A 22,721-nucleotide genomic window follows, 5' to 3' on the forward strand; every position below is an offset into this window, starting at 1 on the left:
ACGGGTGGTGAGGGATGCCACAGACCACAACATCTTGCCCAGTCTTGCACAACGGTCTGGCTCCAAGTTATGGAAACATTAACCAAGACAGATCAGACATGATTCAACCCTTCAGCATAATCCTGCACAAAACCACAGAGCAGTCATCGGCCTCTTCCACCCACAGAAGGCGCCTCAAATGAGTGTCTCCTGCAAGCAGGATGCCCTGGTCAACGTTTGCAACAAATCTGGTCGCCTACCAAAGGCATGGCTCAAAACATTTTCTTGGAGGAAACCACTCCAGAATATCTTGATCTCTTCACACAGCCTCTCCACATGACTTTTGCCCAGGACAGGTCACTGCAGAACTGCTCCCACGCCCTAGCACACATCTACACCACATGCACTGGAGAGTTCAGCAGAACGGGGAAGCCCATTGACAAGGGAATTGGGAGCAGGGGAAGACAGAGCCAACATGGGCTCCATTCTGTTTGGCAGGCCACTCTTTGGATGAAGCTTCCTGATTTGTGTTTGCCTTCACATTATAAGTTTACATTACCTCACATTTCTTCTCTCTCTTCAAAGTCCTTCTCTCACTCTCTGCAACTATCTGACTTTTCTGCACTTTCAAACTGGATCTGCATGCCAAGGCACCAAGTCCAGTCCCACACTGGAGCAGCCACATCATTCCTACCCTAGCTGCAGTTTAATTTCACATCACAGACACACACCAGCATCGTGCCCCAACAGCGCTGCCAACAAGAATCACCTACAAAACAGTTCAGAGAGCACTCTAGAGAGCTCACACTAGTTACCTGACAGTGGTACCCAAGCTGCAATGAAAAGACACCATCAAACATCCTTCTTAGTCTTCCTAAGAGGCAGTGATGCTTGCCCCAAGCAGCTTTCTGCCTACGTGCCTTTCGTGCCACATAAGCCTCTTTGTTGCCACAAAGATTTACCCTTCTCCTACGTCATCACCAGTTTCAGAAAATGAATAAGGCTTCCCATTTCCTGCCCTGGATTGCTGAGCAGTTCCATATCAAGCAAACCCTGAAAGGGAAGTGTCTCCAGCAAGAGCCAGCCAGAGCAGTGCCAGTGACCACAGACCAGCTGCCCTGCTTCAGCCAGACACCTCGTGAAGCTTAGTACCAATCACCTGGTCTGTTTCTCAGCAAATATTGAGTAACATGAAGAAAAAGATCAGTTGTCCAAACCCAAAAGCTCTTCCCAGTAACGTGACTCCTGACAAAGCCCTCACGTGGAAGAGTGTCTCCCGTCAAGAGAGGATTTTACCCCCGAGGCGTGCCGGGGGAGCTGGTGGGTTTGGCCAACACTGAGGTGCTTGGGCTGAGCCAGACACGTCTCCCCAAGGTGAACCCAAAACTCCTCCCCTGCTCTCCCGCCAGGGTGACCAGCAGGGCTGCAGGGAGTATTCACAAGCAAAAGTCTTTATTCAGCACTGGCACTGGTGCAGGAGATGCCTTGGAAGCAACTGCTGAGAAAAGTGAAAGAGGAGTTTTCACACCCCCTGAATCCTTGCCCTGTCAGCTCGGAACGCTGACAGGCTTCCCTGCAATACCCTGATACACTCACAGTATTGCCCATCAGGGACCAGATTAAAACCACAAACCCACTTCCAGCAGAAAACCTAATAGCTATCAGATGGTCGTAGCTTTGTTAATTTAGCATAATGAAGAAAGCCAGTTAAGCAGGGAGCAGTCTCCATCCTTGTTACCCCCTTAAATCAGTGGCAGTGGTTTTGAGGAAAAAAGTGCTTCAACCTACGCTTCAGCTGGTGTTTCTGGAATTACTTCAATAACATAGGCCCCAGAGACAACATCAGGGAAGTCTTTATGGCGATCCTTCAGCTCTCTAGCTTTGCTGGAAAATGAAGAAACAAGCAACAAAAATATTTTGTCAAGATGGGGGGAAAAAAAAACCAGGCATTTTTACTGAAGTCAATATCTACTAGCTGAGGTGCTTTACCTGTGTTGATGAGTGACTTCACCATTTATTTTAACCCTTAGGTGTGTATTTCAAGAATTATTACACTTTTTGCATGCACATATCTTTTTAATGTCTATTTCTGGTAATGGCAATCACTTTAATAGATACAGAGGATCAGAGTTAAAACATTTCAAAGCTCAGTCATTATTTTAGAACCAGCAGAACGTAGAATCATAGAATGGCCTGGGTTGGAAGGGACCTTAAAGTTCATCTCCTTCCACCCCCTGCCATGTTCAGGGACACCTTCCACTAGCCCAGGTGGCTCCAAGCCCTGTCCAACCTGGCCTTGGACACTTCCAGAGAAGGGGCAGCCACAGCTTTTCAGGGCAACCTGAAAGCAGGGGCCTCACCACCCTCACAGTAAAGATTTTTTTACTAATATCTAATCTAAACCTATTCTCTTTCAGTTTGAATACATTCCTCCTTCTCCTGTCACTCCAGGCCCTTGTAAAAAGTCCCTCTCCCTCTTGCTTGCAGGCTCCCTTCAGGCCTTGGAAGGCTGCAATAAGGTCAGTTTGAAGCCTTCTCCCTCCCAGGCTGAACAATCCAAATCCTCTCTGCCTTTCCTCACAGCAGAGCTGCTCCATCCCTCTAATCATCTTTGTGGCCTCCTCTGGACTCATTCCAACAAGTCAGTGTCCTTCCTGTGCTGGGGACCCCAGAGCTGGATGCAGAACCCCAGGTAGGGTCTCACCAGAGTTCAGTAGAGGAGCAGAATTCCCTCTCTGAACATCTGAAAAAAACCCCAACCCTTCGTGTTTCAATGCTTTGTTCTACCTGTGGGTCCTGCAAAAGGGAAACCTTCTGTTTGTTTTTACAGGACATGGAATCACCTGCTCACGAGTCTTTTACAGTCTGAGCATGAATAAGCAAGTCCACACGAAAGCTTCATTTTACATTAAGTGAAATGTTTAATGGAAAATAATTTTATAGGAACGGGAAAACGCACGTAGCTGCTGCAATTCTTGAAAACATACAACAACAGGGATAGAACCCCAGGACAAATTCACAGTTGCTAGCTATTCTCTTCTGAAGCATTAAGGAGAAGAAAAAGCCAGGAGTTGTTTAAGAACTAGCTCACATAAGAGCCTAGAGGAGAGTTCGACCACGTAGCAGACGCAGAGGAGAAGAAGGTGGCAAGAACTGGCTGTGAGTTGTCACCAGCATGCACAGAGCCACGTGCTGCTGGCTCAGACCTCCAGGTCGTGTCTGCAGATCATGGGCTTGATCCAAATGCATGCAGAGGCCACACTTCAGAAAGGTGAGGAGCCACCACTGTCACTTACCTGGGAGTTAGAGACATCATTCGTATGCCAATGTATTTCTTTTTGGTTATAGCTTTTCCTGCAAAAAAAAAAGAAAGCAGGTCTTGGATAAATTGCTCTCACCAAAGGAGCCTCAAAGGCTGTTGACTTTCTGGTTTATTACTGTTTTCATAGAATCACAGAATGGTTTGTGTTGGTAGGGACATTAAAGGTCATCTAGTTCCAACCCTCTGCCATGGGAAGTGATGCCACCCACTAGACCAGGTTATTTTCATGTTTTCCTCTTTCAAAGCAGTGAAGTGCAGTACCTTTAGCTTGTCTGTCATGGGACTCAGTTAGGAACTTTTTAATTTTATCTGATGGGATAGCAAATGAGATGCCTGCTGTAACTTTCAATGTGTTAATTCCAATGACTTCACCATCCTAGAGAAACAATAAATCATTATTAGCAACATAAAACAACTCAAAGAGAAATAGATAATTTCTTCAAAGCAATCACAAAGACAAATTCACACAACACACTCTGTAGCTGGTTTTCAATTTACTAAATGCTTTCTTTAAGTCTAATTTTTTGACTCTACAGACAGAACACTCCTTGAGAATTCTGGAAAGCTGATGTGGATATTCATCTTGCCACAAGCAGAACAGAGATAATAACTGGGCAGCTCTTCTGCTTGCACCAGACAAGCAGCACGTTCTGCAGCCAATCTGAACCTGCTGACTTCAGCAGGCACCTCACAAAGCATGGCACTGAGTGCTTCTGACCAATATTGCATAATAATTTATAAAGCAAAATGACAGTTCATCAGAATCAAAAGCTTTTCTTGGTAATGTGACTCCAAGAGTTTCAGATGAAACATCTCTGCTGTCACTTGATGACTGGAACACTTCTGAAATCTCAGCAGCTTCCTTCCCTGATTCATCCCAGATAAAAACTGTCCAACTACAATTTTTTTAAGTGGAGCTTGCTGGGACTGAAACTGTGCTGCAAACTGGGTGCAAAAGAATTGCTAAATCTCCTCCAAGGCAGCAACTGAGTAGCCCTGAATTCCAATTTTTGCCATGCCTCCTGAGGACCACTGTCTCCCCCTGCTCAAGCCCACGTACACACAAGAGACCTGAGAGCTCTCACACAGCAGCTGGGTTTTGCAACCTGCTTCAGTTGTTCCCTCTTTGCCTCATCCCCAGCTGACTACGTGCTACAATATCAGCAAATAAACCCTCATATCCTGACAAAATTTTTCAGCCTCCCTGGTGTGATTCAAAATAAAGGGGAAGGCACGTCTCAGAACCATTAAGCTGAGTTTCAGTGTGCAAATTGTGAAAAAAAAAAAAAAAAAAAAGAAAAGAAAAAGAACTGCCAATGCTGCATGGTGGACAGACAGGGCAAAACCTTGCTTTAAAACGGGCTTTTTACTTTTTGCAAGGCATGAGCAGAAAAACATTACACTTGCTTGAAACTATGCAAACTGTAAACATCTTAAATATTGAAATCCTTTTGCCAACATAAACACAGACAAGTGATTTGCAAGAACCATGTGAATTTTGTGTAGTCAGCCAGATATTGAAAGCTTTTAATCACATATCTGGTGGGGGGGCTTGTTTGTTGGTTGGGGCGTTTTGTTCTGTTTTTAAACTAAAAAGCAATAAGCTTGACACTAAGAAAACTTGGAGAAACTCTTACCAGGTTTACTAGGGGTCCTCCGGAGTTCCCATACTGAAAATAAACATAAGTCAAGAACATATTTTAATGTTTAGCTCTTAATTTGTGGCAAGCAAAACATAAAAGAAATTTTTGAGATATTTCTGCAGTGCAACAGAAGAGTCCTAACAGCCAAACCCATTAACTACACCTAAAATCACCCATTTTAGCTGAGCTTTGCAAATGCTTCATTTCTTCTTCTCTTGCCAGAAAAGTTTAGGATAGACAAGGTTTTCCTTTTGTTTTAATAGTGCCACACTAGCAACTTAGAAGATTTTAGGACAGCTCTGGGAGCTGTTAGAGAAGATTTCTTACAAGGCCAAGACTTGAAGTACAAAAACTATTGTTTTTGCCTTAATGCAGAAACAAACTTGAATCCTTAAACTGAGCTTGGCTCCTTTTTCAGAAAACAAGATGGATTTCGAAAAGACATTTATTTGCCAGAGAATATTGCCTCCTCCCTTGTAATCTGCAAGAGTTTTGAAGTGAAGGCAGATATTGTACTTGGTGAGGTTCCTTGGGGGATTTTCAAACAACAATCAAGTGCTGCTGCGGCACAGATGTCCGTATTTATGAGGATAAAAGCAGAGCTCAGGGCTCTTAAGAGCTGTACCATGGGTGAAAATTTCAAAAGCAACTATTCAAGAAATCTGAGAGCTGAAGGGGCTGATGCTCAGGGCAGGACATACGTTGATGATGGCATCTGTCTGGATATAATCCATGTCGGAGTTGCGGAGCCCCAGCTCCTTCCCCCCGCGCTGGGTGGTGCTGACAATGCCCGTGGTCACCGTGTTCTGAAGGGAAAAGGGGCTTCCAATGGCCACCACGAATTCTCCCGGCCTCAGATCTGCAGACTGACCGAGCAGAAGAACTGGCAATTTACCCTGCAAATAAAAACAAAGCAAACAAACAAACAGATTAGGATGTGTAAGACGCTGCTACGCTGGCAGACAAACGCTACGGAAACATGAATACATTCAGAGCATAGAGGAAAAAAGAGAGGCTTTTATCCCTCAGGGATTTTGCTTGTTCTGTTTTCTTTGAGTGTTTTGTGTGGGTTGGTACAGAAACACCCCAATGGGCTCCTTACAACGGAGCAAACTTTTTTCCACAACAGGTACCCGTTAAATCAAAAACAATTAAAAGACCAGAAGAATATTTTTGTTCTGCTCTACACAGCAAACACCTGATGATACCAAGATCAGTTATTCCCAACACTTCTTGAAATAATTAGCCAACAGCTGCTGAAGTAAAAGTGATACTGTTTGAGAGTGAACACTAAAGTCATGAAAGCAACAGCCAAAGAGTATCAAGCATGCATACGTACAGTTAAAAGCATTTTGTATTCTCACAAGACACCAGCTAATGTTTCACCTTACTAAATATCTCTTCTAAATAATCATATTGCCTCCTACAAACCCTGATGTCTTCCTCTGAAGATGCTAGAATTTAAAGACTTAATGTGATTTTTCTGTTATGACAGTAGAGGATACCATTATACTTTCCTTTCAATATCTTATCTCTGAACATATTAAATATCATGTTGCTGAAGATACTCCCATTAACAACAGAGGTCTGATGGGCTTCATCTTTTGCTGGCAAAGCCAGCTTTAACCCAGCTTTCCTCCAGGCTTGACCCACTTCAAAATTCTAAATTTTGGCTAAAAAGGGGAAAATATTACAAGTTTAGATTGGAAATCCAGAGACAGCTCTTTAGGGGCCTTTTGTTACCAGCAGTGTGAAAGCCTATATCAATAACTCACCCTTAGGGACAAATATCCACTAATTTAAACTAACCTAAATGCCCATCACTTTGTATTTTTCACCTACAGTCTTCTTTCAAATACCCTAGGAGACAGACAATGTAGAAAGTAGAAAATAATGGCATCAGTTATCACTAAATGCCACTGCAAATACAGAAGTTATGGTTTTAATGTTTGACAAGACTGGTCTTGTGTGTCCTTTATCCAGCTTTGTTACAATTCCGCCAGTGAAATTTCACTCGGATGAGCAGATTGTTTCAATAAAACTCATTGCCAAATCCCAGACAGGGGAAGATGCTCTGTGGAAACTTATCTTTCAGTCTCCAGACAGCAAGAAAATAATTAAACCAACTGCTTGTTAAACAGAATCAGTTGGAAGAGCAACAGAACAGGCAACACAGAAAGGAGAAAAACATCTCCATTTCTAATTATCTTTCATATGAAAGTTTTCACAACCAGCAATGCCCTATTAATTATAACATAACAACCCCTATTAGTGCCATAGATGGACCCAAACATGGCTGTGGGTTAATCCTGGGAAGGATTCAAGGGCTCTACCCAGTTTCCCCATCGTGTCTGCAGCGTGGCAGACAAGCAGCAACATCCCAAGGCAACACTGCCAAGCAGTTCCTGGTCCCAGCCCACAGCCCTGACTCCGAGGGATCTCTCCAGCACGATTAGCTGTGCTGGGAAGCACGCAGCAGATGCAACACAAACAGCCCCATATGGGTATTGTTTGGACACAGGGAGCACCCTGGCTCTCCCTTCTCTCACCAGATGCTCTCGAGCTTACGTAGCACGTGTTTTCAAGATGTCGTTGGTCAAGAAGAGCATCTTTTTTTTTTTTTTTGGCACTGCTTTTCCTTATTTAAAAAAAAAAAAAGAAAATAAAAAAAACACACAAGACAAAAAAGTGGCTTTTGTTTGTATCCCAGTACTCTGAAAAGGGATACTTTGTAGAGAAAGAGGACATTTATCAGCAAATGAAACATAGACAAGCAAAAGAAAACAGGATGCTTTTTATTTTTCACTGCAGAAAGAGTGGTTGTATACAAAGTTAAAAGATTTATACAACGTTCCTGAGTTGCAACAACAGTCACAAAGTCAAAACTGCATTTGGCAGCAGAAAGAAAATACAGGAACCATCTCTGACTAATACAATTACTTCTAATTGTGCTGAGTTTTCAAGCCTATACTAGCTAGGCTTCAGTTCAAACTCTAACACTCTATGGATTGGCTGCGGGTCATCCATGTGATTCAAATGCCTTCTGGAAAGTTTGGCTAACCTCTCCTTTGCTAGAAACATAAATCAATTGAAAAAAAATGGCCTTGTTCTGCACATATTATGAAATACAGCTTTGGAAAACCTGTGCTCTACTCCTTGTGGTTCCATGGTGTGGTGCAGAGCACACCAACAGCACTGCATGAGCACACTCATCAGTGCCTCTGCAAGAAAGTGCCCTGCAGAATTGGTTATGATGAATATATGTGCTGTAAAGGTTTTAAATTTGGGGGTGTCTCTCTCTTAAGTAGCTTAAAAATAGCATTGCCACATTCAGAATTGAATTTTCCATTATAAAAAAAAAACAAAAAAAACAAACAAACAAACAAAAAAAAACCCAAACAAAAATCAAACCAAGTATTTACTTGAATTGTAGATGTGGTTTTGAAGTGAAATCAGTATAAAACCTATCAAAATACCTGGGCATCAAGTGATGGAGTGGGAAAAGCATCCTTTTGCAGTCCCCACCAGGAGCAGTGGAAATGCTAGTCAAGCACTTGTGGCAGTGTTGTAACCACAATCTTAGCAGAAGACCCTGCTTGTGCACTCACACCCTTCCACTGGCAAGTTCATCCCTAGGATGTTAAGGAATCCTTGTAAACCAGGTTTAAGTGCCTGAGTCTGGGGATTTTAATAACTACACTTAATAAACAGGCATTCTTCAATTTTTACACAACGTCTGATGGTCGTCAGGGTGACATAATTCACTACAGCTCGTGATTCTCCTGGTTAACAGTAGATTTGCCACAGCAGTTAATTAAAACCCCAGGCAAACGAGCGTGCCTTGCAGCACAACCAGCAGGGAGCCAGGAACACCCAGAACCTAAACCCAGCTCTCCCAGTGACTCACTGCAAGACCTTGGGCAACGTGTAACGTCTTTTCTACCCCTCCACTTTTCATCTGATGAAGCCCTGGGGCTCTGCTGGGCTCCCTGTTTGCTCAATAAAACAAATCTGCAAGAAGCCATTCTGCAGGCACACAGAAATAGGACTAAACATGCAAAACCCTAAGTGGCACATGACTCACTGTTTACACCCAGCCGGAGAAGGAGCCATTAATTAGGGTTAATATTTTAAGCCTTTCACATCCCAGAGGGCTTCAGACGTTTTTATATATGGATTTGACTCAAACCCTGGATAAACACAACTCCCACGGGATGGAGACAGGCACACCACCACAAGAAACAGCTCCATCCAACAATAAGGTACAGCTATTGTGGCTTGAGAGAACAGGGCAAGTAGAGATCAGCATCAGGAGCCAGAGAGAATCATAGAACCAGAGAGTCATTTAGTTTGGAAAAGGTCTCTAAGATAACAAATTGAACAATTCCCCCAGCACTGCCAAGGCCACCACTGAACCATGTCCCCAAGTGCCACATCCCCACAACTTTTAAATCCCTCCAGGGATGGTGACTGCACCCCCGCCCTGGGCAGCTGTGCCAGGGCTCAACAACTCTTTCCATGAAGAATTTTTCCTAATATTCAATCTAAACTTCCCCCAGAACAACTTGAGGCTGTTTCCTCTTGTCCTTGTTCCCTGGGAGCAGAGCCCGAGCCCCCCTGGGCTCCCCCCTCCTGTCAGGGAGTTGCAGAGCCAGAAGGTCCCCCCTGAGCCTCCTTTTCTCCAGGCTGAGCCCCCCCAGCTCCCTGAGCTGCTCCTGCTGCTCCAGCCCCTTCCCAGCTCCGTTCCCTTCCCTGTACATGCTCCAGGCTCCTCAATGCCTTCGTTGGGGAGCCCAAAACTGACCCCAGGGTTCGAGGTGCCTCACCAGTGCTGAGTACGGATGTTCACCTGATGTGTATTAGCAACGTAGCTTGAGTCAAGCACAGTAAGTGCAGCCTGGACAAACCAGCTCTGAAACTAAAAGAAGCAGCAGCACAAAACCACCACCAGGCACAGCCACTGCCACAGAGAAATGTAAAACCAAGAGACAGACACCCACAACCAGCGGGCGTTTTGGTTTGGGCTTTTTCATCCATGAAATAAGCAAATCTGTGTCTGTGCTGGCACAGAAAGCAAGTAAATCCCTCCTCTGTTCTGTAATCCCATTCGTTTGTGGATGGAAGATCAGGAATTTGCAGGAAGCAGTTTGCAGTTCAACAAACGGATGAAGAGGAGACAAGTGCTCTGGGTTCATTTTGTATTAAATAGCAGCAGATTTCCTTCATGCTTTTTTATTTTTAGGTGGGAAAGGAACAGATGCTGGTTTGGTACACAAATTCTGCTGTTAGTGACTCTGGGAATTGCATTTCTGTTCTGGTTAATGAAACTATTTAACTTTCAGAATACATCATGGCAAAATAAAAACACAGGCCACGAACATGTAAAAATGTACAGTATCATCTAAAATCTAGAAACTGCTTGACAAAATGCCAAAGAAAACGAAAAACCCAAGCTGAGTACATTACAAGCCTCCAAAAGTATTTCATCTATAGTTAGAAAAGCAAAACTGAGTCTCCTTATCTAAATACGGAGCATGGGAAGCTTGCAAAAAAAAAAAAAAAGAGAAGAAAAGGATGAAGTGTTGTTTTGATATGTCACCAGGTTTTCAATTGCCTGGCAAGAGATTGCTGTGCTTGCTTTAAAAATATAATAAAAATAAAATTACAATTAAAAAACCACTAAAATGAAATAAAAATACATTAAAAATACGCTGGTGGTGGCAGACCCACCCCAGAGTTGTTTGAGCATTTTGCTGCATGGGGAGCTGGACCAGTGCATTGTCCCCACAGTAAGGGCTACTAGAAGCTTAAGATGGCAGGAAACCACTGCTGTCTAAATTGATGAATAAACAGGAGTTAACATCCAAGCTTTTTACAAGCTATTTCATTTCTAGGGTCTTCTGGAAGCAATATGTGGGCTTCCTCAGGCTCTCAAGAGGAAGCCACGTAACATCCAGCGACAGATTTCAAAGTCAAACAGCATTTTAGAAAAGCCACTCACATCTGGTGTCCAAGCAGCTTGTTTTTACAAAATGTGGGCTCTTAAAATATTGATAGACAAACAGGAAAGTTTGCTTTCCTGCTTCCTCCAGTTTGTACACACAAGGGGAAAAAAAGCAAATCCCCTCTGACCACAAAGATACAGAGACACTCTTTGCCTCATGAAACCACCAGAGGGAGGAGGGCAGAAGGTGGTGTTGATTTAAAAGTGTCAAACTAAGTGCTCAGTAGTAAGATGCAGGAAAAACCTTAAGCTGAAATGCCACCACAAATTAGAGATGGATCACAAACCCACTGCTGCTGTACCACATGGATGCCAAATCCTGGCTGGGATAAAGAATCAGTAACTGGACACGCTGAGGAACAAAAACCTTCAGGACCTGGCACGTCCTCCATGGCATAGGTGTGATTTCAGAGCTGGTGACAAGTGCCTCATGGCTGGTTTTTAAGCACATAGGAAGAAGAAAAAACCTCAAAATAAAGCCACTCACCATGCTCCTCCCTTCAGTACCCACTGCCAAACCAGAGGCACATCCACAAAGATCATTTTTGCGGGCAGAGTCCAATTTCTGGGGGTAAAAAAGATCTCCAGGGAAAAGCCACCTCCACCTTCCACTACTTTTGGCTTAGTTTTCATTTGGGTGGGGGCACAGGGCTCTTTTATGATTCTGCCCCCCATTAGCCCTGATGTTGTCTGTTAAACCACCCCAAAATTTTCTCTCCTCCTCCTGGTGCTTAGTTTTCAGCAGCTGCATCACACATTCTGATTTAACAAGACAGTTAATCATCCTGAGTTGAATCCCACAATCCAGCTCTGCCAGCTCCAAAGCATCTGTTTGCTTTGGAGTGTTGTGCAATAGTTCTGATGGGTTTCACACTCACTGCAGCATCACACGTGCCACGCAGGACACATTATTTATTTCACCAGAATCTGCATATGCTGCCAAAATCCAAATTTTTCTAGGAAAGTTTTATAAATTTTGCATGTTCATATCCAGATTGTCTACAACTGCACTGTTTCTTTCTAGAACTGTGGTCTCCTCATTGCCTTTGGAAGGATAGTTAGATTGGATTCATGTTGACCACAGTGACTCCAACCTCACTTCCTACTTTCAACACTTCAGCAAACTGCTCTCTGTTACTACAGACACGAGAAACACAGTTGCTCTCTTTTTATAGACTGTAAAAACAAATACATTTCAGGATTGGAACAACTACTCCAAGGTTTCTGTTCCTCACTAGCTGCAATGTGTTTTTCCACAGAGAGGAATTTAATCAGGGAAACAGTTCATTCTTACTGGTGCCCAGATTTTACCACCCTCTTTCATTTCCTATTGCACTCAGCAAAGCCAAATTAGCTCTAGTAATGTCTTTGGCCAGATGTTCACACCTTAAACAGAAACAGCATTCAGGCTGCTGCAAAATCTGAACAGCTTTAGGAATACCAGCTGACAGCCTAATCCCATACTTCAAGCCCAGCTCTGTTTCTAACCACAGAGACATTCCTCATCCTTCAGATCCTGCCTTAACATGCCACACAGAAAGAGAAGGAAAAAAAAACAAACAAACAAACCTCTGCAGCTTTGATGTCACCTTTGAATAATTTATTCAAAATCAAGAACTTCACCTCTTGCTTCAGAAAAATTCCTAGGAGTGGTTTTCACGTCGTATCCAGATTTTTAAAGGGTCATTTGTACCATCCCATTGACTTCTTTAGCCATCAAATACATTTCAATTTCAACAAATTATTACCTCGGTGACTTTAAAAAGCCTTTTATGAATTTGAATGGTTGCAAGGCATTTTGGTACAAAAAGGAAAGCTCAAATGCTGAACTCGAATGGGGACGTAAAAATGTCCCATAAAAGCTCAGCCTGAGAACCAATTTCTCAGCTGACTTATTTTCCATTTTAACTTTTCTGTGAACACATAAAATTTTGTGTTTCTAATGCTGCCTAACTCACATCTGTCTTGGGAACAGAGGTGCCTCAGGCCTCACCTTGGACTGGGATTTGCCAGTGCCACGTCTCCAGAACCAGCCTCCCATCCCACCAAAAAAAACCAAGTGATGCAAGAAGTTTTTCCCAAGTCTTCTCAAAATTATCCTGAGCTGCAATGGGAGAGGCCAGTGGGGCAACAACACAAAAGGTACTGGGTTGTACCACTGATAGGACACTTGCCAAGGGTGTGTCAGACCCAAGTTTAATCCATATTATACCTGATTTAGAGCAGAGATGTGAAATTTGATATCCTGATACCCAGATGGATGTGCTGAGCTGACATTATGTGAGGGAGACAACGGGGGCTTGCCCACCTCCTTCTGCAGGAGCTCAGCCTCCAGGCACGGAGATGCTTCCCAAAGATTCATTAAAGCCAACCCTTTTTCTCATAGAAAACTGAATATTAGTGAGTCAATCCCTCCCTGTCCACCCCCAAAAATATAAATATAGCTGGTTTGGCTTATCTCCAAAACAGAAAAAGTTTCCTGCCTTAAGGAAGGCAACTCATCTGGCTGCATTCTCTCTTTTCCAAGCTGCTTCCAGTCTTCCAGGTTCTCCCTTCCAACAAGCAGTTTCCCAAGGAATTTTGGAACCATTTCCTTAGGATATCAAATAACATTCAATCCCATGGCTGCTCTCTTCCCAAGTCCTCAAAATGACCCGTCACATCAGTTCAGTGGTTCCTCTCTAACTCCCATGTCTCCTCTGCAGTTCACCTTCCTGCTGCTCCAAATCCTCTTCTCACCACCTTTCTCTGCTCTGCTTTCTCCACCATGTTTTGCTTCCAGTTTTAAAGCACTTTTCCAGCTGCCCTTCACTCCCTGATGTATCCCTACTCATCCTAATGCTGACAGTGCTCATCCTGGGGATTTTTCCCTTTGCTTTGTTACTGCTTTTGCTTACTTTAAGATAAAAATGAGAAAATAAGCGACTGATGTAAGTAAGTTACCTCAGGAAAATGGAGGGAAAATCAACATGGCAAAAATCTTTATTGGTATTGTTAAATTTTCCTGTCTGTTTGCTGTTAAGAAGAATAAGAAAAATCTTTTAAATTATAAAGGTGGCAAGGGAGCAGCAGGAGCACTTCTTATCTCGTGTCATCCAAGAGTTCTGATTTAGTCATGAACTCTGGCACAAACACTTTGGGCCTCACTAGGGAATAGGTCTGAACTAAAACAACACTGCAAGACCTACACATTTTTGAGTCATGTGTTTCAAATGAAACGTTCTCGCCCGTTAAGTTTGGAGGTCATTAACTGACAGGCCAAACAAGGCAAACCAATATGAGCAGCACCCCAAGCAATCACATGCATCTAATTGCATCTACATTACGCAGGATTTCGACACAATATTCAGCTTGCATTCCACGGCAGAACCTCATGACAGCCTTCCTGCTGTTAGAGGAGACAGAATAATGCTGACAGACACACATCTGATATGGAGGAGGACTATGGATGGGAAGTTACATTCTCATTTGTTCAGAAAACCACTTGCAGTGTAAGAGCGTCTTTCTAAGCCAGCTCCAATTTCCATGTGCAAGATGCTTCCCGGGATATTTTCCATTTCATGATCTATATCTGTGTGGTGCAGCCTTTCAGAGGGAAAATGCATCCTCTAAAAGCAATTTGTGACTTCAGTATAGGCACTTGAGACAGACTAAAACACCCCTCTCCCAAGCACAAAAGAACACCCCCATTTCTTCTCTGAGAGAGAGTTTTATCAGACAATGTGTGTGCAAACCAGCCAGCAAACTATGTTTCTAGTTTTTATTTTGAGGATACATACAGAAGTGCTGCTGACTTCTTGCTCTACACTGAGAGGTGACAAAATTAACCACTACCACCCACAAACTCAGCTTTTAAAAAGGCGTATCCACCTTGCTCAAATATTCTCCATAAAACCCAGCCCAGCAAACTACTTGTTTTTTCCTTCAAACACGAAAATCAGCAGCAGTTTTTGGAAAGGATGGCACTAAAATTAGAGGAATAAAACGTGTCTTGTTCTAGTGACTCACCTGAGCATCTATTTTAATTAGTGCAATGTCTGATTTTTCATCAACATCTTTAATTTTGGCTTCATATGTTTCCCCGTTCTTCAGCTCCACCTTCACCCGGTTTTTGTTGGTGACGACGTGGGCGTTTGTCACGATCAGTCCATCTTCTGAGACAATGAACCCTGAACCACTGGCAACAGGGACCTCCCTCTTCGAATAGGGAAGCCTAAAAGACAAGGAAAATCAAATATTTGTCATTGCAAGAAAGCTGGAAGATCACTCCAAATACCACACAGCCAGAAGGAGCTTGGTGGGTTTTAATGTTTTAGGATATCTACTGCTACTCCTCTCATTAAGAAGATAAAGCACATGCATTAGCTTAACTAATTTTTTTTGCAAGGACTCTTAAATTATCTTTTAAATCTTAAGCATGACAGATATTTATTATCTCAAAAGCCTCTTTGCTATTACACAGGATCAATCAACATTTCTGGCAGGCTGGCAGCTGTTTTCAAGAATACGCCCCCCCCAAAAAAAAAAATAATAAAATCAAAACTGGGCATCTTGTTTACTTGCGAAACAATTCAATGTGAACCACAGCAGGAGCTATCTTCTCCACCACATCTGCAATAAAGTTGTATTTGTGCCTCAGGCTGTTAGGGTATTCTTGGCCTGAAATAGAAACAGAAAACATGTCATGAGTTCTTCAAGTGACCGGAGGAGGGTCATTGCAAAACACCTGAATTAAAAAAAGCTCCGAGTGGATATCTTTCCCTTCCTTAAAAGTCATCTGCAGCATGACCCTGGGACCCAGATTTCCTTGCTGCCTCTTTGCACAGAGGCAGCGTGCTTTATCCTTAGGACAAAGGATCTGTGAAACCTCCCTGTCTGGATCACTGGGCCATGGGGCAGCAGAGCCGCAGGCACAGAGCTCGGTTCATCCCCCGTGGTGCCCAGGGACGAGGCACTGGAGGAGCACAGGGTTTAGTCCAGGTCTGCACTGCCCTCTTTTCCCTTGTCAAAGGGATTTTGTACTCAGATGCCTCCATTGCTGCTCTCGCCTCTTTTCTGGATGGTCCATTTCGCTTGTATGGTCTTCTCAGATTAAACAAACGAGCTCTGTTCCTCTGCCAAAATACGCCTTCTTGGAGGTTTTGAAGTTTCATGCTGCTGCATTTGTAAAATGCTGAGGACACAGAGGTCCTGACCCTGGTGCAAGCCCTCAGCAGCTGCTGGGAAAGTTTAACTTGGGTACAAGTTTTGGGCTTCCTTTCCCACCAGTGTCCCCACTGAGCCTGAGCCACCACCCTCAGCCTGGCACCTACACATGGGTGCACCTTACATATGCTCCACACAACCATACCCAAGGCATCCTTTCCACTGAGACCACCTGAGGTCCATCAGCTCCATAGGGAGTGGATCCCGTGTGCTTTGGAGTTACTGAGCCACCCCAGGACTATAAAATAGATATGAAAACACACGAGGACAATGGGACCACAAAGCTCTGCATTCCTGGGCAGTGCTGTAACAAAAGTTCATGGTCACTGAGTATTTAGGAGGGGTCAGTGGGATTTTCAAAAGCAACTGGACACCAAACTCCCGTTGTGGACAACAGAAAATCTGTCTGCACCATCAGACATCTAAAGGTCTCTGGGAAAAACTCACAATTCTGACACAGTTCCTCCTTCTCAAGCAGTTCGGGGGCAAAACTTTCCTTTCTAAAATTGCGAGCAACTAAGGAATTGGGAAGACCCCAGGGAGTTATTTTGTGTTTCTTTAGAGGCAAGAAACCCCCTTTGTTTTCACTTTTTTATCTGATGCCTCCATCTCATGTTATACAGGCACAAGCCAAACCTCTAACTGACTTGCAGATGAGTATTAATGTGCTGTGCTGCTCCAATCCATCCTTGCCACTGGGCTTCTAAATCAGTCCAGAGATTAAGCAATAAGCAGCTTGTGGGTGCTGTAAGTGCCTTTGGTGGTGTAACAGGACGTTTTATTTGCAGAATTGTAGGAGACAGGACTATCCTATAAAATCATCCCAACACCAAAACCCTGAGTACCCTTCATTATCAGAAAAACCAGAGTGGAAAACTATGCAAATTTTCAAGTATATACTGGAGACAATAATGATTTGGGAACAAAACATCTCTGCTTTCAGTACTATCCAGACACTGGTTTGATTCAGGGGTGAACGTGTTCCAATGCCAGCCAGCACAAACTGCCCTCATGAGAGGGGTGGATGCTCAACCCAAACACTATCTGATCACTTAAGAACAGTTTTTTTGCTATTTATACCCTGTGAAGCATCTCAAGGGCTTTTAAATGCAGTCAGTCATGAGCAGCAGCCGCAGCAGTAACCACATAATCCACTGTGCAGTTTGGGATCACTGTCTGGAGATGTTTATCTGCTTTAGGAAGCAGGAACATCGATCAGGAAACTTGTGCTCTCACCTACTCTCCTCCTCAAGAGTATTCAGTGCTTTCTCTGATTTACACATAAACTGCCCTTGGACTTCACCCCAGAGAGGCATAAGGGCTTGCTGATAGACAAACATCAATTTGCCAAAGGATTCATGCTGTATATTAGAAATATTCAGCATCAAACAAGCCCCACCATGGCTATAAAGCTGACAACTATAATGGGGGTGTTTTGGAAAACTTCTAGAATGAGGACTGCAGTTTTGAATTATTCACTCACAATAAATAGGTGCTTTGACAGACAATCAGATGGGATTAACATGAATTTGGGATAAAACACCACAGGGCACTACTGTATCCATCAATATGCTTTTTGATCACTGCTTATAAAGTGGTTTCATCTCAGTTACAATCCAGAGGTCACATCCTGCCCTTGGGAAAAAAAGAGAGCTCCATGGATGAGGGAACTGCACAGGAAACACACAGCTTTTTTTTTTTATGCCTTCAATCTTTTTAGCATTTAGCTATTCAAGAAGAGAAAGGTTGCCCAGGCTGCACATGGTGAGACTACAAATAATTCACCTCAGGGCTGCCTTCACTTGGAATCAGAGGCTACAAACACCAGGATTTCAGAGACAACAGTATTTTGTGCATAACCCACCTCCTCATGAAGTCCCAAAACTAAACTGCAGAGCGAAAAAAATGTTCAAAATTTCATACTCTGAAAAAATTAGATACTAAATACTGATTCATGGCACACTGACCCAAAAAGCTCACAGGAGCTCACCACGCCTGCCTATTGCTTATGTATTAGGAATTCCTGCATTGTGTAACACAATTTTGCAACAGCTCTTGAACCCCTGCCCATTTAAATGGAAAACATACCTTTTTAGAGCAAATAAACAACAGTCAAAGTACTATCAGCAGTCAAAGTACTGTTCAGCTGAATTCATTGATGAATGTTAATCAAAAAAAAAAATAAATCTCATCAACTGGTCTTTACCGTCAGGTGATGACATAAAATCTGAAGGCTGTAGTAAAAGCATTAGCACGTGGAAAATTTCTTCTATCACTGAGAAAAATGAGACCAAAATGGGAACATGTGCATCCATACCATTTACCTATGAAGTAGATATTAATGCTCACCACAGCTAATTGCTCTTTGGGGTTGCTGAGCCACACACGTGGGAGCTGAGAGGTGAACTTATCTTTCCTACAAACAACCACCACTGTGTAAAATTCTACTTTAAGTCTGAATACCGGCACAAGCTACTACATGCAAACCTGAAGTGCCACAAAAGCACCAATATTACAAACCCAATATGAGCAGATGCTCCTTCCTCAACCACCACGTGGTAGTTTCCAGCCATCACCAGCCACTGGCGAAGACAGAGGTGAAGTTGGTAATTTCCCTGGAGATCCTTTCCTCTTCTCTCTAACACAGATGTTTTTCAGCTGCATAAAATAGCTCAGGGTCTTAGTAAAAAGCAGCTTTAAGAGTGGAATGGGTATAACACAACATCTCCAAAAGTTTCCAGGTTTAAAGAGCTGGAGACTCTGCAGAGGTTTCGTGGACTGTGCTTGACTATCAAGCAACAAAAAGGCAATAGTTTTAAGTTCCAATTGATGACATGGTTTTGACTATTTAGTTCCCACTGCCTGTGTATTTTCATACTCTCATCTAACCACAATGTCCATCCTGACTAACAGGTACCCCACAGGCGGGTGGCCAACCTAATTCCGTGCTTAAGTTGATCCAAAGAGTGCAGTTCTCTAAGTTAAAAACTGCTTCTTTGGTATAATCAAGGTTGAATTAATAAGAATAAAGTTTCCCCAATTTTCTGGACTTTTGCTTTAAAGCACAACCTTCTGGAATTTTGTTATTAATATTTTCATTATTTTTTTGCTTTGTGTTCAGGGTTGGAGTTTTTTGTGGTTTGGTGGTGAGTTTCTTGGGGTTTATTTTTCTTTGGTTAGTTGGTTGGGTTTTTGTTTTTAAATCATCGAGAGGTGAGCTTGAATAAAGCTCCAGTCCCTAAATACCTTCAGGCTCTGACGTTCAGATCTTCACAGACTGCTCCTCTTTCTATTTATATGCTGTGATTATTGTGTTTTGTAACATTTTTATTGAACTATTGCACAATGCCCTAAATGCCCACAAGCATGGCTAAGAAACCTTTATTAATTAAATTATAAAGATGACTGCTGTGAATTCAGCTAATGATAAAAACCTGACTTAAAAAAATATAAATAGGTTACAGCACGAAAAATTCCCAAGGCAAATAATTCTTTCAGGACTTCAAAGGTGTGCTGGCTGTCAGACCTCAAATGAAAAGGCAAATCTCTGCCAACTGACATTAAAAGGACTAATACCTGTAAACAAACTGCTAGGAAGGCAAGACAGAGTACCAAGCCATGAAAAAAAAAAAAAGCACACCCAGCTGTAAACAACTGAAATAATTCAGTTTCATAGAGAGGAGCCAAAAGGCATATTAAGATCTGGGTTCTGATTAGGTCATTACTCAAAGTGGCATGAATGCATTAATGCTTACAACTCTCACGTGCTGCTTTGGGTGATATTTTGAGCCAAACTGAAAAGGTGCTTTGGAGATTGAAATCTTGTTAAAGTAACCCCTCCCCTTCACTTGGGAGAACTGTCTGAAAGGATCTTCTCCTGACATAAGTCCTTCTCTCATGAGAGCAGGTCTTCAAACAGTTTTAGGCACATCTCAGTCAGAAATGGATCTTTTCCCCATGCAGTTTTCAGGTGTTTTCCTCCTCTCAAAAAAGGGGGTTCTGCTCTTGTCCACCAGCACAGTTTGCTCTCCATCCTCTGCTTCCCAACTGCATCCAAAGCAGTCAGCCCACATTGAGGCATCCACAACATTCCCATGTCTCCTTCCCACTGCCTGAAGTTAGAACCAACAAAATTATCCCATTCAAGAGGGCTTTTTATCTTAGATACACTGAGGGAAAAGAGAGGCACACCCCAGCAAACACCACAAAACTTCTGTCAGCCACCCTCAGTTGGTGTCACCACACCAGATATCCTCGTGTCCCAAGTGAAAAGCTCCACGCTCAGCCTGCAATCAAACCTTTGATTCCTTTTAAAAACAGCCAGAAATTTCCATTCCCATTCAGATATTTAAAAAAAAAAAAACAACAAACACACCAAAAAACTTCCCATGAAACAATAATCATCCAAAACAGCTGCAAGGGCAGTATTTGTAATTTTAGAACTGGTAAAGAGGATGCAAATTGCAGGGATGGTGGAGCACCACCTCCAGGTTCAACACTAAAGCTGCTTCATACTGAAAAAATGAAACGCCCCTGTCCTTGCAGGGGCACCAAATTATGATGTCCTTTGGGTTTGCTTCTTGCTTGCACCTGAGCTGCACACACAGAGCCAGGAAGGCTTTGTCACCCCCACCCTGTCCATCAGATTCAGCACTACCATCTCCACTGGAGAGGTCCCAGGGTCTGCCAACAGCAGGCTGGTGCCAGTGGGAGAAAAAGGGGCTTGGACCCAGGGATCTATGGCCATTCTGTCTTTTCCTGTTAACTCCATAATGATCAGAAGCATGTCTATGAAATCCTCACCCAGTAGCACACAGTACAGGCAGAGCCACCACAACCTGCTGAAGTCGATAACTAAAGATATTAAACTACCCACACTGCTGAAAATAGGTGACTATTTCCTCCTGTGCTCGCCAGTTGGTCAACACTTTATTTAGACACAGGTACACAACGAGGGTCTGAGAGCACAGCTTGGGTTTGGGATTCTCTGCAGAACGAAACCAAAAGGGCTCCAGCAGTCACGAAACCTCCGGGCTGCCAGAACCGGTGGCCACCAACACAAACCACAAACCACGTCGAGTTTTACTTGGAGAACTTCCACCCTCCCAAATAAAACTCCAGCCACTGGTGTTTGCACAAGCCCCCATTCATATATAGGAAAACTCTAAAACCTCTGACACTACCATGGGAGACAAAAATCTCCAGCAAAGGTGCTCAGCTAACACTGAAAATGGGGGGATCAACAAGCCCTTGCTGGAGAGAGACAAGGAAAAAGGGTGGGAATCTGCTGCCACACTTTTTTTTTTTTTCTAAATTATAGAAAACTGCAAGGCTAAATATGCCACTTCCTATTCAAGGGTAAATTGTGTAATACACCAAAATAGGATATTACGCAATGAAAACACTAAAAAAATAAGAAACAACATTCTACGTGTCATAGGCAATTTGCTCAAGAGCAACTCTTAGGTCAGTGGAGGGAATTTTAAGAGGTCTAAACCACAGCACCTTGTTAATAAAGATGCTATGACATCAGTTATTTTTCCCCTTGTATAATCCATGGAGGAGCTAAAGACCCTTCACAGATTTCTGAGAGGAAAAAGTAAGAGACTGTGACAACCCCAAAAGCAAAAATATTTTCATAGCCCTAAATAATGGTAGAATAAAATGCTTGAAACCTCTCCAGACAGTGAACTGCACAAATCTGGTATTCACTTGAAATATTTCCTGCAGCAAGAACCACTGCAAGATAAAGTGAGGATTTAAAGTAAAATCACTTTTTGCTGTGGACACACAGCTTGCAAAGGGAAAATTAAGTCCATTTTCATCATCATAATATTTAGATGATCAATTCTTTCTTGACAGTCTTTAACAAGGACTTTGTATTTTCCCTGCCAATCCAAAAGCCTAAACCCATTCATTTTAATCACAGATTTTAAACAAGCCACAAAGAGCTGCCAAGCCAAACAAAACAGGGAATCTACACAAAGTTTGTGGAACAGAACAGCACTCAAATTAATGGTAGCACAGGACAGTTTTCAGACCAATGTGTGGCCGCTCACACAACATCTCACGTTTGAGCAACAAAATGAAGGCAAATAAAATTGCAGGTTTAAATTAATATTCTCAGAAACCAAAGCTGACTTTATGGGTTTGCAGGGAGATTTTAAGGTCCCTTCCAACCCAAACCACTCTGTGATCCTGTGATTCTAAGAATGATCAGGCTATATGGAGAGAATGACACACACAGAGCTCTTCTGTGTATACAAAACAAGAAAACAACTACAGAAAGTATTTGAAGATAATTAAATTGTAAAGCAAAGTCTTCAGAGAACTTTGGTCCGGCCTCTTTAGTCCACTTTCTTTCTTAGCATGAATCAGACCTCTTTGGTATCCAATTCCTTAGTAACTCAAGGTGTTCTTGTCACTGAAAATGGCCAATGGGCAACATCTTCCTGCAGTGTGCCTACAGCTTTCTTCTAGCATAATTTCAGATTGATATTCAAATTTTTAGCCAAACAGGAACTTTTCCTACCACTTATCTACAAGGCTGAACAAGCGGTAAGTTTAT

At 42.8% G+C, this 22,721-nt stretch overlaps 1 protein-coding gene across 1 annotated transcript in view; it reads right to left on the reverse strand.

The window, feature by feature from the left end:
• The window catches only part of HTRA1 (HtrA serine peptidase 1), a 32,925-nt gene that overhangs the window by 1,454 nt on the left and 8,750 nt on the right, over nt 1-22,721 (reverse strand). The window contains exons 2-8 of the mRNA XM_064663602.1: nt 15,508-15,607; nt 14,957-15,161; nt 5,646-5,840; nt 4,939-4,971; nt 3,563-3,677; nt 3,276-3,333; nt 1,768-1,863 (exon numbers count right to left, since the gene is read on the reverse strand). Coding sequence (XP_064519672.1) covers nt 1,768-1,863; nt 3,276-3,333; nt 3,563-3,677; nt 4,939-4,971; nt 5,646-5,840; nt 14,957-15,161; nt 15,508-15,607 — 802 coding nt within the window. The remainder of the gene's footprint in view (nt 1-1,767; nt 1,864-3,275; nt 3,334-3,562; nt 3,678-4,938; nt 4,972-5,645; nt 5,841-14,956; nt 15,162-15,507; nt 15,608-22,721) is intronic.

This window comes from Pseudopipra pipra, chromosome 8, assembly GCF_036250125.1.
Source record: "Pseudopipra pipra isolate bDixPip1 chromosome 8, bDixPip1.hap1, whole genome shotgun sequence".
Classification (NCBI taxonomy): Eukaryota; Metazoa; Chordata; class Aves; order Passeriformes; family Pipridae; genus Pseudopipra; species Pseudopipra pipra.